This window comes from Canis lupus, chromosome 3 (genome assembly GCF_003254725.2).
Source record: "Canis lupus dingo isolate Sandy chromosome 3, ASM325472v2, whole genome shotgun sequence".
Classification (NCBI taxonomy): Eukaryota; Metazoa; Chordata; class Mammalia; order Carnivora; family Canidae; genus Canis; species Canis lupus.
Genome location: NC_064245.1, coordinates 45851446 through 45865298, shown reverse-complemented (window position 1 = coordinate 45865298; position 13853 = coordinate 45851446). Strand labels below are relative to the sequence as shown.

The 13853-nt window shown below is 34.5% G+C and overlaps 1 protein-coding gene across 11 annotated transcripts in view; it reads left to right on the top strand.

Moving 5' to 3' along the window:
- MCTP2 (multiple C2 and transmembrane domain containing 2) overlaps positions 1–13853 on the top strand; it is a 245083-nt gene that overhangs the window by 195532 nt on the left and 35698 nt on the right. For all 11 annotated transcript variants that reach the window (XM_025437491.3, XM_035714286.2, XM_035714285.2 and 8 more), the window contains one exon: positions 11936–12058. In XM_025437491.3, the coding sequence (XP_025293276.1) occupies positions 11936–12058 (123 nt within the window). The remainder of the gene's footprint in view (positions 1–11935; positions 12059–13853) is intronic.

Below are 13853 nucleotides of genomic sequence, written 5' to 3'. Positions count from 1 at the left end.
CTCAGTGGTTTAGCACCGCCTTCGGCCCAGTGAGTGATCTGGGGGACCCAGGATCGAGTCCCACATCAGGCTCCCTGCATGGAGCCTGCTTCTCCCTCTGCCTGTGTCTCTGCCTCTCTCTCTTGCCTCTCTGTGTATTCTCATGAATAAATAAATAAAATCTTTAAAAAATAAAAATAAAAATAAAAACTCAGTGTTTAGTTTGGGATGTAGGAATGAGTAACTTAGAAAGTAGAGTGTTCATTGCTGAAACCTGATATAAAAGTTTTCCGGTAATTTTCTATCAGAAATGAACATTTTTAAATTACATGTTTAATGTATTTATGCCATCTTAAGTCATCCTGTGTTGTTCTACTACACAGAATAGCAATTTAAGATTATCTAGTTAATCTGACCAACACTGGGTCAAGGTGAAACTCTCTAAACATTAATCATATTAACCTGACCCTAATCTCAGTGGTGGATCTAGGGATTTATGAGAACAAACATTAAAAAAAAAGAATCCACCATTTTGTATGAGCAACCCTACCAAAATAAATATATTGAAATGAGGATCTTGATTCCATTTTTTAATTTCTGTTTTTCTTAATATTTTATGTATTTATTCATGAGAGACACAGAGAGGCAGAGACACAGGCAGAGGGAGAAGCAGGCTCCATGCAGGGAGCCCGAAGTGGGACTCAATCCCAGGAACCCGGGATCACAGCCTGAGCCAAATGCAGATGCTCAACCACTGAGCCAGGTGTCCTTTTATTTATTTATTTTTTTTTCAATTTCTTTTAACATTACATTCATGGGCAATGTGTAGTTCACAAAAGTCAAACACTAATCTTGGTAATCATACTTTGCGTGTGTTTTTTTTTTTTTTGTCTTAACAAATATAGCATTTTTAGGAGTTATTCAGAGACTTGGCTTCATGAAATCTGGCTATTTCCTAGTCTTAAATCTACTCTCCAGGGACAGGATAGCATCCTAATATTATTTTAAATGATAATATCCCAGAGTATTTGGAAAAAGAGCAGTGTCATCGTATTTGGTATCCCAAGGTAAATAGTTGGAAGTGAGGGGGCACCTGGGTGGCTCAGTGGTTGAGCCTTTGGCTCAGGTCATGGTCCCAGAGTCCTGGGGTCGAGTCCTACATTAGGTTCCCCACAGGAAGCCTGCTTCTTCCTCTGTCTTTGTCTCTGCCTTTCTCTGTGTGTGTCTCATAATAAATAAATAACATCTATAAAAAAAAAAAGAAACTTTAATTTAAAAAAAAAAAAAGGACACTTGAGTGGCTCAGTGGTTGAGCATCTATCTGCCTTTGGCTCAGGTTGTGATCCCAGGGAATTCTGGGATCAAGTCCCACATTGGATTCCCCCCAGGGAGCCTGCCTCTCCCTCTGCCTGTGTATCTCATGAATAAATAAATAAAATCTTAAAAAGAATATTTGAAAGTGAGGCATCTTCTTCGATGTATAGAGGATAATTTAATGGCCATTGTATTGGTCGATTACTTAATTATTTACAGATCACTTCATAATGGAACCTGCAGAAAACACAATTTGTTCTTTAAAACTTTGTGTGATGTACGATAACATTCTTCTCCTGTCATAGCTAACTAAACAATATCTAGAGGATTTGTACAAGTGTCTATGAAGTACTGGCTAAGTTCTTCAATCACAGGCTCCCTTGGAATCATGAACTCTTTCTAACAAATTTCTATCTTTAGCATTTTCCCTAGAAAAACAAAGAGTCTTTTTATGAATCACTTTTTCCTCATCTGATATTTGACATGAATATATTTTTGCATCTGTTTTTATAAAAATTTTGACAAATTTTGAGGGAAAAAATTAAGAAATATTTGCAGCTGAAGATTTAAGGCAATTTCTTAAAGTTACGTTTTGGGAGAAGATATAGCCTGGGTCACCTTTGCATCTGCATTATGGAGTGTAAGAAGGAAGCTGACATGATGGAGTAAGAAGCTTTTTTTTTTTTGGTATCAAAGAAATAGAGCTTCATGTACTCATTCTGACATTTTGTAGATGTTTTAATTCTAAGCAGTGTTCCATTGAATGAGTATATTACATTCATTTATTGCTGGGTATTTGGGCTGATGCCAGTGTTGCTGTTATTTGGGATTAAGCTGCTATGCTCTGAACATTTGTGAACAAGTCTTTGTGGGACATGCATTAAAAGTTATATGTTAAATTTCCACATTTCAGAGTAGAAAGGCTGTGGATTATAGTAGGAGTATGCTCAAGGTTTTGAGAAACTTCCAAATGGTTTTCTGAATCAGTTATATCATTTTGTATTTCTGTCTGAAGTCTTTGGAAGATCTAGTTGATCCACATTCTGCCAATATTTTCTCTCTTGTCAGTGTTTTCAATTGTAGCCTTTCTAATAATTGTGCATTGCTACTCCCAGGGGTCCTTATTTGCATTTACTTGATGGATAATCATGTTGCCTATCTTTCTATATGCTTTGAGGTATTCATATACATTTCTGTATGTGTGAGGGGCCTGGCCAAATCTTTTCTCGTTTTTATTGGATTATCTTCTTGTTAAGTTGTAAGAATTTTTTTGTATATTAGGATACAAGTTATATTTCAGTATTTGTACACGTAATATTGTTCCCCTTTTTTGTGGCTTGTTTTTCCATTTTGTAGCTGTGTCTTTCAAAGAGCAAATGAAGATTACTGCCAATAAACTCCATTTTTTCTTTTATTTACATTATTCTTTGTACTTTTTGTATCTTAAGAAATGTCACATAAGATAGCAAAGGTTTTTCCTCATATGTTTTCTTAGAAGTTTTAAAGTTTGAGCATTTATATTTAAGTATTATAATCTACTTAGAGTTATTCCTTATATATGATAAGTTGTAAGGATTAGTTATATTCTTTTTTCTCACACATGTATCCAATTGTTCCAGTGCCATTTGTTGAAAAGACTCATTTCTCTGATAGAGTTACCTTGGCAACTTTCTTAATTAACTGAATATATGTAGATCTATTTCTGGACCTGTTTTCTGTTCCATTGATCTCTATGCCTATCTTTTTGCCAGCACCACACTGTCTTCATTACTATATATTTATAGTAAGTTGTGAAATTAGGCAGTGCAAGCTTTATTTGTTAAAATTGCTTTAATGATTCTGTCACTTGTACTTCCAGATAATATTTAAAATCAGCTTGTCAATTTCCAAAAAAAATGGGATTGCTTGCATCTGTAGATCAGTTTGTAGACAACTGCCATCTTAACAATGTTAAGTCTTCCAACCATGAACTAGTGGCATATCTATCCACTTATTTTGATATTTTATAATGCAATCTTTTATAATTTCTGGTGAAGAGATCTTGCTCATGTTTTGTAAATTATATGCCTATATATTTTATAGGTTCTGATGCTACTATAAATGAAAATTTTAAAAAGTCATAATCCAGGAGGGTTTTTTTTTTTTTTTTGCTACTAGTATAGAAAAATTGAATTTACTTTAAAAAATAACTTTATATTCTGTGACTTTGCTAATTTCTAGGATTTGCTTTGTAGATTCTTTAGAATTTTGTATGTAAAAAGATCATGTCATCTATACAAAGAGATAGTTTTGCTTTTCTCCTTTTTGATACTTGTGCTTATTTCATTTCTCTTACCTTATTGAAGTGGTTAGAATATTTAGTCTAATGCTGAAAACAGTTGGCAAGACTAGACATCCTTACCTTTTCCCTGATTTTAGAAGGAAATCATGCATTTATTATTCTCATCTCTACTTTTTATGCTTATGATATTTATTCCATTAAGATTTAATATAACTATTGATATCATTGGCTTTAGATAACCATTTTATTATTTTCCATTTGTCTACTACGTTCCTTATTCCTGTTTCTCTTCTTGCACCTTTTAGCATTCCATTTTAACTCATGCATCTTTCTTTATTCCTCACTGCAATATTCCTTCAGTGGATGGCTCTAGGGATGAAGGTGCATGTGTGAATGTATTATCTCCCTTAACTTTTGATAGTAAATATTATTATTGAATCAACCCCTCTAAAGTATAGAAACATTGCAGTTCATCTAAGTCCATTTATCTACTCGTTACCTCTTTTATATTTTAGTTTTCATATATATTACATGTAAGTACATTATATAGCCCACCAGAACGATGCTATAAGCATAGCTTTAAACAATCATATGGATTATAAAGAAAATAAAATTTGAAAATAATCTTTAATATTGTCCTGTGTATCCACCATTTCTTGTTTACTGTTTCTTTCTAAAGTTTGAGTTTCCATCTAGTATCTTTTCCCTTCATTCTGAATAAGTCATTTAGCATTTATTGATATGAAGTTATACTGATGACAAATTCTTTAAATTTTCTCTTATCTAAATCTTTACTTCACCTTCATTCATGAGGGATATTTTCATTGGGTATAGAATTCTAGGTTGACAGTTTTTGTTTCTGTTTTTGTTTTTCACTTTAGCACCTTAAAATTGTTGCAATGTCTCCTTGCCTCCATGGTTTCTAACGTGAAATCCATGTCCATTCAAATAGTTATGCTCAGAAACATAAGGTATCATTTTATTAATTTATTTCCAAATTCTTTGGTTATCTTTGTTATTCACAAGTGTGGTTACAACGTAGATGCCTAAGCCAGGTTGCTTAAATGTATTCAGTTTGGGTTTCTCCAAAAAAGTGTTTAGCTATTAGTTCTTCACATAATTTTTAACTTCATTCTTTCTCTATGATTCTAAAGACCTATGTTAGAACTTCTGAAATTATCTCACGGACCACAGATACTCCATTCACTTTTTCCGAACATTTTTCTCTTTCAGATAAGATTTCATTGGTTTTCTTTTAAGATTTTATTTATTTATCTATGTGAGAGAGGCAGGAGTCTGGGAGAGGAGCAGAAGAAGACAGACAAGCAGACCCCACATTGAGTTCAGAGCCTGACTTGGGGCTCGAACCCAGGACTCTGAGATCATGACCCAAGGTCAAAATAAAAGTTGGATGCTTAACTGACTGAACCACTCAGGTGCCCCAGATAAGATTTCTTTTGATATATCTTTGTGTTCACTGACTTTTTCTTCTTAATTCTGCTACTGAGCATATCCACTAAATTTTTGGAAAATTTTAGATATTGTATTTTTTAGATAGGCAGTTTTTCACTTACATTATTTTTTTATATTTTCATCTTATATTTACTAATTATCATTCGTTGTATGTGTTTATTTTCCTTCACCTCATTGAGCATACTTTTAATAGGTGGTTTAAAGTTCTTGTAATTTCATCATATAATTCATCCTTCAACAATAGCCAAATTTTGGAAGAAGCCCAAATGTCTATAAAACAAGGAATGAATAAGGAAAATGTGAGTTGTATACAAACATACTCACACACACAATGGAATATTACTCAGCCATCAAAAAGAATGAAATTGGGCAGCCCAGGTGGCTCAGCAGTTTAGCACCACCTTCAGCCCAGGGCATGATCCTGGAGTCCTGGGATTGAGTCCCACGTCGGGCTCCCTGCATGGAGCCTGCTTATCCCTCTGCCTGTGTCGCTGCCTCTCTTTCTCTCTGTGTCTCTCATGAATAAATAAATAAAAACTTAAAAAAAAATGAAATCTTGTCATTTGCAATAATGTGGATGGAGCTAAAGAGTATTATACTAAGAGAGTATTATACTAAGTCAGAGAAAGACAAATACCATGTGATTTCATTCATATTCAGAATTTAAGAAATAATATAGGGAAGGAGGAAAGAGGAAAACCAGGAAGAAGACCTTTAACTTGAGAGAATGAACTGATGGTCACCAGAAGGGAAGTGAGCAGGGGTGGTGGATGAAAGGAGGGCACTTCTTGTGATGAGCACCAGATATTGTATGGAAGTGTTGAATCACTAAGTCCAACACCTGAAACTAATGTTATACTGTATGTCAACTAACTGGAATTCAAATAAAAACTTGGAAGAAAAAAAAATACATAATTCACCTTGAAGTTGGCATCTGTGATTGCCTCTTCCTTGAAAATGGACTACGTTTTCCAGACTTCTTGTATTTAAAGTGATTTTTAATTTAATCTCATATATTAGTAATGTTATGCAGTGGAGACCCTAGATTCTCCTATGTTCTTTCAAATAAGGTTGATTTTCTTTTTTAAGAAGACATTTAACTTCAGGGCGCCTGGATGGCTCAGTCAGTTAAGTGTCTGCCTTTGGCTCAGGTCATGATTTCAGGGTCTTGGGATCAGGTCCTCTATTGGGCTCCCTGCTCAGGGGGGAGCCTGCTTCTCCCTCTCCCTCTGCCACTCCCCCTGATTGTGCTTTCTCTGTCTCTGTTTCTCTCTCTCTGTCAAATAAATAAATAAAATCTTTAATAAAAGTAAAAAGGGAACATTTAACTTCATTGAACTCAACCTGCAAATTCTGTCTTACCTCCTGTGGGTGTCAGCTCTGATCCCAGATAAGACTACTTGGAGTCAGCTCCACATCTATGGCAGAGACTGCAGCAGAATTCACATACAGAATTTGGGCTTTTCCTTTGCTTGCTCTCTCCTTCCAGTGTACCTCTATACCGTCTCCTGGCCCTGATTATCCCCAACTTCTCTGTTTCATCCATTCAGAAAGATGGCGAATTTTTCTTCTGGGCTTAACCAACTGGTAATACCATTGTGACTGTAGCTGCTCTTGAGAAAAATATGCAAGAACATTACAGTGACACCATGCAGACCTGATTTCTTCTTCTAAGATTTGAACTCTCTTGCAAAGTTTAATGACCTTGGATCAGAATCTCAGGCCTACCTACCAACTATCAGGGTCTACCAATTATCATTGGTCTTTAAAAAAAAAAAAAAAAAAACTGTTTTCAGGGTACTGATATTACTAATATCATTATTATTTTATACAAAGGTATTTATTATAAAATTAATTCTTCAAACAATCATGCATTGTTTTTTAATTTTTGTTTTAAAGTGAGCTCCACAACTAACATGGGGCTTGAACTCCAACTCTGAGATAAAAAGTCCCATGCTTTACCCCCTGAGCCAGCCAAGTACCCCTTAAAAATATTTCTAAAGGCACTAGTGTCTCACTCTGGAAGTTTTGAGTCCTTTGAATGTGATATTTAAATGTGGCTCAATTTTTGTTATAAAGCACTTTCTGGTGCTAATTACTTGGTAGAGATGAGTGTTATGGTAAATGAGGTGTTTATCTAGCACAACAGCCTTCTAATATTAATTGATGAACAACTAATCTTGTTAGATATATTTTATAAATAGCTTTATGATGAAGAAAATAAAAAATATGGTTTCCTAATTTTTTCCCAATAGTTTCCTATCAGACTTTTTTTTCACTTGAAGTTATATTTAGCAAAATTAAAAAAAAACAATAAAATTTTACTTATCTACTAGATAGACATTCAGAAATAGTAACCATTTAGAATATAGTTAAAACTCCTAATCCTAAAAGAACTTTAAGAATAAGGTAAGAGCGTGGGCACCTGGGTGTCTCAGTTGATTAAGCATCTGTCTTCAGCTCAGGTCATGATTCCAGGGTCCTGAGAGTGAGCCTCACATCAGGCTCCATGCAGGGAGCCTGTTTCTCTGTCACCTGCTCTCTCTGCTTGTGCTCTTTCCCTATCTCTCTCTGTCAAATAAATAAAATCTTAAAAAGAAAAAAAGGAGAGAGAAATAGGTAACAATTAGGAAAATCTCTAGCTTTATCTAGTGGAGAAATCACTACTATTTTCTCTGCTTTTCTCTATTCAGATTAAAGCAAAGCATGACATCAAAGAAACTTTTAAAAAGAAAAGTATAGGAAAATATAAATTTATATAAAACAATAAAGCTGGTAAAGCACATCAGCTTAACATCCTGGAGGAAATCAACAACATAATATTATGCATTGATTCAAAAAGCATTTTTAAAATTTTATGCTTATAAAAAAGAGTATAGAGATTTAACACTAAAAGAACATAAGTAACACCAAGATTTGAAGGCAAAAAAAATTGTCATGACTTGCAGTTTATATGATTTTCCACATCAGATCTCCAAAAGGATAAGATTTGAAATCCCCTACAGCTTATAAAAGAGGTCAGAAATAATGTGAACAACATATAAAAATCAGTGCTCCTGTGCCCAGAAGTCACCAATGAAGTATATAACTTTAAAATATCCTCATTAATAATAGTATCAAAACTCAAATTTTAGAGAAAGATAATAATAAGCATATGCAAGATCAGTGTGATCAAAGGAAGAAAATATTTTGAGATACATAAAGGTCCTGAATATATGAGGAAATAAATAATCCTTAAGATTCTGAAAGTCAGTGTCAAGATATCAGTTCTCTCCAAATTAATACATACATTCAAGACTATCCCACTGAAAATTTTACCAAGAATTTTATGGAATGTTATAAATCGGTTCTATAATACATGTGAAAGAGTAAAAAGCAAAGAACTACCCAGGATAATTTTGAAGGTGAAATAATACAGACTTGCTCACTCAGATGTCATCTGTTTATTTAACTACAGTTAAAGATGTGGGCTTGGTAAAAATATTTTTCAATGCACAGGATTAGAGTGTTCATAAACAACAAACATACCCATGTGGGAATTTGATATGTAGCAGAAGTAGTGATGGAAACCGTGAACAAAATAGGTATTGGTACCACAATCTATTTGTAAAAGTTGGCTGTCTGTAAGGGAAAAGTTCAAATTGGGTGCTTGTTTCCAACTGTAAACCAAAAGAACACTTGAGACCAAAAAAAAAAAAAAAAAAAGGGAACATACACATACATTTATTTTTGGGGAGAAAACTTGATGAAATAACTTTATCATCTCAGAGTAGAATATGATTCCTTAAATAGAACATTGAACATTGAAAGCACAAATTCTAAGGTTGAAGATGAGTATGTTTGACTACATTAAAAAGTAAAACCACTGTTTCATCCTATGTTTTCAATAAGAAGGTATAATGGAGGGCAGCCCAGGTGGATCAGCGTTTTAGTGCCACCTTCAGCCCAGGGCATGATCCTCGAGACCCAGGATCGAGTCCCACGTCTGGGTCCCTGAATGGAGTCTGCTCCTCCCTCTGCCTGTGTCTCTGCCTCTCTCTCTGTCCTCTCTGTGTTTCTCATGAATAAATAAAATCTTTTAAAAAAAGTATAATGGGTAAATTACTGAACATTCATTTGAATGGAGTGTTCAAAATGAATAAACTTTTTTGAAAAAGATTTAATTATTTATTTGAGAGAGAAAGAGCATGGGTAGGGAGGAGAGGCAGAGGAAGAAGGAGAAGCAGACTCCCTGCTGAGCAGGGAGCCTGCTGCCAGGATAGATCCCAGAACCCTGAAATCATGACCTGAGCCTAAGGCAGATGCTTAACCAACTGAGCCACCCAGGAGTCCCTAAAGTGAATATACTTGATTTAAATTTACACCATCAACAAATCTGTGGAACATATTATTGAATAAAAAAAAATAGAATGATGGGAAGATTTTGATGCTATTTATGTTTTTTTTCTAAAATAAACCTTAGATATCCTCAGATGGCAAGGATTCACATCCATTTTCAGACATGGTGGCCTCTGGGAATGGGAGGAATAGGTTGCAGGTAGTTGGTGAAAGTTGACAATGGGAAAAAAAAAAAAAAAAAAGTTGACAATGGGAACAAATGATCTGAAAGATTCTATTTTTAAAAAAGACTAATACATACATTGGAAAGAAAACTGACAACACATCGACAATTCTTAATGCATGCAGGTGCATGGGCATTTGTTAAATTAGTCTATAATTTTTTTCATTCTTGGAATATTTAGTGATATGACATGAAAATATTACCCTGGCAATAGAGAAGGAAAGAATGGAATGGTACCAAAATAATGGCACCAAAATACTCCTGATATCAGAACCTGAAATTAATATAAAAAGGAAACAACACCGATAAAAAATAAATTTATAAAAAAATAAAAAATAAAATAAAAAAATAAAAAGGAAACAATAGGACATGGATATCTATACAAAACATCATCAGTTAGCAAATAAAGTACAAAAGTACATTAAAAGACCATTAGAGTCCAGTGAAGGGGAGGGGAGGTTTCTTCCAGAAATACAAATTCACTTCAGTATTAGGAAATTATAAATACAATATACCATGTTGAGGTTCTAAAATGAGAAGTAAAAAACCCTCATTTCAGAAAATAGTGAAAGAACACTTAATCATTCACCCTCCTCCATTCCTGATTTTAAAAATAATAAGAATGAAATTTTGTTAAAATTGATGTTAGTGTTCTTATTTAAAAAGATTTTCCTTTTTCAAATATTTTCATAAAGGTTCATAAATATTTTTTAAATATTAAGAATTATGAATGCTGTATATAAACTTCCTAGTGTTGTAAGGTTTATTTGCACATTCTTAACATGAAATAATTTATATAGCTCAAACTAACACTTAATGTCATGCTTAATTGTAAAAAAGTGTTTTTGTACAATTCAGGAGTTAGACAATATCCTTCTCAACAGTTTTATTTAAAATTGTTCAATTAGTAGTAATGAAACTAAGTATGCATGTTAGAAAGTAAATCATAGATATTAGACAAGGAAAAACAGTTGTAGTTCTTTATTTATAGATTGTGTGACTATATTCTTAGAAACCCCCCAAGAGTGAAATGAAAGGCTATTTGAAACAGTAAAAAAAATCAGTAAAGTTACTAATTAAAAATAATATGTACAAATTATTAGCTTTTATTAATTATCTCCTTAAAATATATAATGGGAGAAATGATTAAATTTAAAATAGCAAAAATAAGCAGGAATAATATATAATATCTACAAAAATAGAACTTTAACAAGGCATAAAATGTTTTTAGTAATAGGTAAACAAGGAAAAGGAAGTTTCAGTATTTAAGATGCAATAATTTGCCTCTTCTGAGTTGAGGTAAGAGTGACTTTTTCAAGCACTTACGTGCCAACAGCTGATAATCACAAATTATCTTATTTCATCTTCTGGATCACTTGTGATTTAGAAAAGAAAGTGAGGCTCAAGTTTTGAAATAATTTTCCCATGATTTCACTCGTGCTTCATGTTGTAATTATTGTGGGTTGTTTTCTTATTTGTCCTAATTTGCTTGTTGCTTGGAGGCAGAGCCGTGTCTTCTTTGCATTCATGTCTCCCATGACCACTGTCACATAGATACTGGGCTTCAAACCCAAGCTCTGGCTTGTCATTCTCTAGGACAGGGTCACAAATCCAAAGGCCGATGGCAATTCAGCAGCAGGCAAAGCACAGACCTGCTTGAATGTAGGAAGTTCTAGCCCATCATTTCCTGGTGATGAAAAATTTGAAAATTTTAAGATTTAGATTTTTTTTTTAAGATTTAGATTTTTAAACATTTTCAGCCTATTTATTTATTTATGCTTTTATTTATTTATTCATGAGAGACACAAAGAGAAAGAGGCAGAGACATAGGCAGAGGGAGAAGCAGGCTCCATGCAGCAGGGAGCCCGATCCAGGACTCGATCCCAGGACCCCAGGATCACGCCCTGAGCTGAAGGCAGATGTTCATCCACTGAGCCACCCAGGTTTCCTCACTGGCAGCCAATTTAAAAAGTAATTACTCTCCACAGTTCCAGTAAACCTTACTGTTGGCAAAATTTGGTCTGTGGCTTGACTCTAAGACTTTGGATTAATAATACTACCTGACTAAATTCTGGTTAATCTTGGAGCAAAAAACTGAATACAGTTGATGGGATAATGGGATTTCCAGGTATGAAGCTACTGTGTTGTCTATTTCAGAGTGTGACTGGCCTATTCATTTCTAGATCTCCTTCATTCTATAATTGTTCCTAAAAGCTACTGTAAATAGAAGGTCCTGGGCTTAATTTCCTTAAGTCAAGGCAAAGGCTTTTAAGATTACTCCCATTCTGATTTTTCAAATAATCATTTTTGTCTTGTCTTTCCATCAGGTATTTGTAGTCACTGTCTGGAATTTTGAACTGTACATGATCCCCCTGGCATTGTTGCTACTCTTCATCTACAACTTCATCACACCCACAAAAGGGAAGGTTGGCAGCATCCAGGACAGCCAGGTGAGCAAAGATTCCAGTAATTGTGACTATTGATTAGAGAAACAGGTGGATAACAACAACAAACTACTACCACATCATGACCCAGCTCAACTAGGTGTGAGACTGGAGGAGCAACATTGCACATACATTTATGTTACAATGGGGGTCTTTTATTGGGTATAACCTGGAGTCCTTCTATGTTATGTTCCTGAGTTCTGGCCTACATTCTTAGCATGAGTAGAGCCCTCTGGTGTTTGGTCATCTTTACCATTCCAGCAGTATATTTTAATATGTGCCCATCTGGTTATCTGTAAGGTTCCTATGAATGGCATTCTCAACCACAAAAAAGCCTTTGGCATCTCCTTGAGCCCTTTCAGGGCACAGAAAGCATCGGAGAGGCTACCATAGCCTCCAGACAGCCTTTGCAGTGTTCACCTCTGGCCTGAAGCCTTCAGAGGCTTGCCAACTCCCAGGGAGATCAGAGAGTGGGCAGGCATGGGCACCTCAACTTTTGGGCTCCCAGGTCCTGAAAACCTAAAGCTTCCCATGGTACTGAAGGAAGTACCAAGAAGACATCTTCTAACATCTATTTATCATACTTCTTCTCTGACCCAGCATCCTATCTTTCATTTATCCCACCCAGAGGATCTTTTCCTGCTCTAGGTGAGCAGGAACTTGTATTCCTAGACTTGCTTTATGGCATTATCTTGGCATTCCAGATTTAAGAAACAAATTTTTAAAACAGAAATCTAAAATTTTGAGACTTGATAATAGACCTCCACATTGTTTTTTCAAGACTCAAGAGCTGACCATCTTCACCCATTTTTCTATACAGTGCTATTATTTTTAAGTGAAAAATATATATGAAATAATGGATATTAAAGGGATGATCTGATTTCTTTTGGGGTAAAAGGGAAGTAGAGAAAATGAGTTTTTGGCAGGGAGTGAAAACCTCAAACAAATTCAAACTTCTATTCTGTTTGATATTTGATTGTTTAATGCGGTAGGCATGGGCATATATCACTAATGCCTTAAAGACCTAAAGATGCTAGAATCAACTTTAAATAATTTTAAAGTACAGGATTGTATAGGGACTAAGTTTCACATAGATATGAATAGTGGGAAATTTTCACAACAAAACATCTTTAGGAAGAAATACTGTTAACTAATGTTTTACCTTTTTATGGTCAGATTTTGTTTTTCAGCTATATACATGATCTGTATGTTTATAGCATATATATGTGCATATGTGCAGATATATATACATACATACATATATATGTATGCTTAGTGTGCTTAGGTAAGCTCACGAATGGGATGTTAATATGCATATACATATTTATGCATACATAAGAACACTTAAGTGCATGTGCTTATAAATGTGTGTATAAAATCTTTTAAATTTACAGAACATTTTCAAATTTATTACTTATTTTAATATTGATAGCACCACCATGAAGGAGACAAGAATTACTATTTTTATTTTATGCTTGATGAAAGTAAGGTCCAGAAGGGCAAAGTGATTTGCCCAAGGTCATATAGTATAAAGTCCTTGAACAGTGTCCCAAGCTGAAGACTTTGCCCCAAGCTGGACTTCTAACTCCAATGTTTTTCCTCCCATCACATGTTTCTATTACATGTGTTTTTACCCAATTGCTTTCATGAAACATGTGTGCTGCCAACAGTGAATAGGTGAGTTCTCCAACATCAGTGGAGTGTCACAGAAAGTACTAACTGAAACTCATGGAATTCTGGGAGGTAATGGAGTACCAGTCCTGGAGAAATTGCTTGGTAACTGCTCAGTGATTTTATGGAG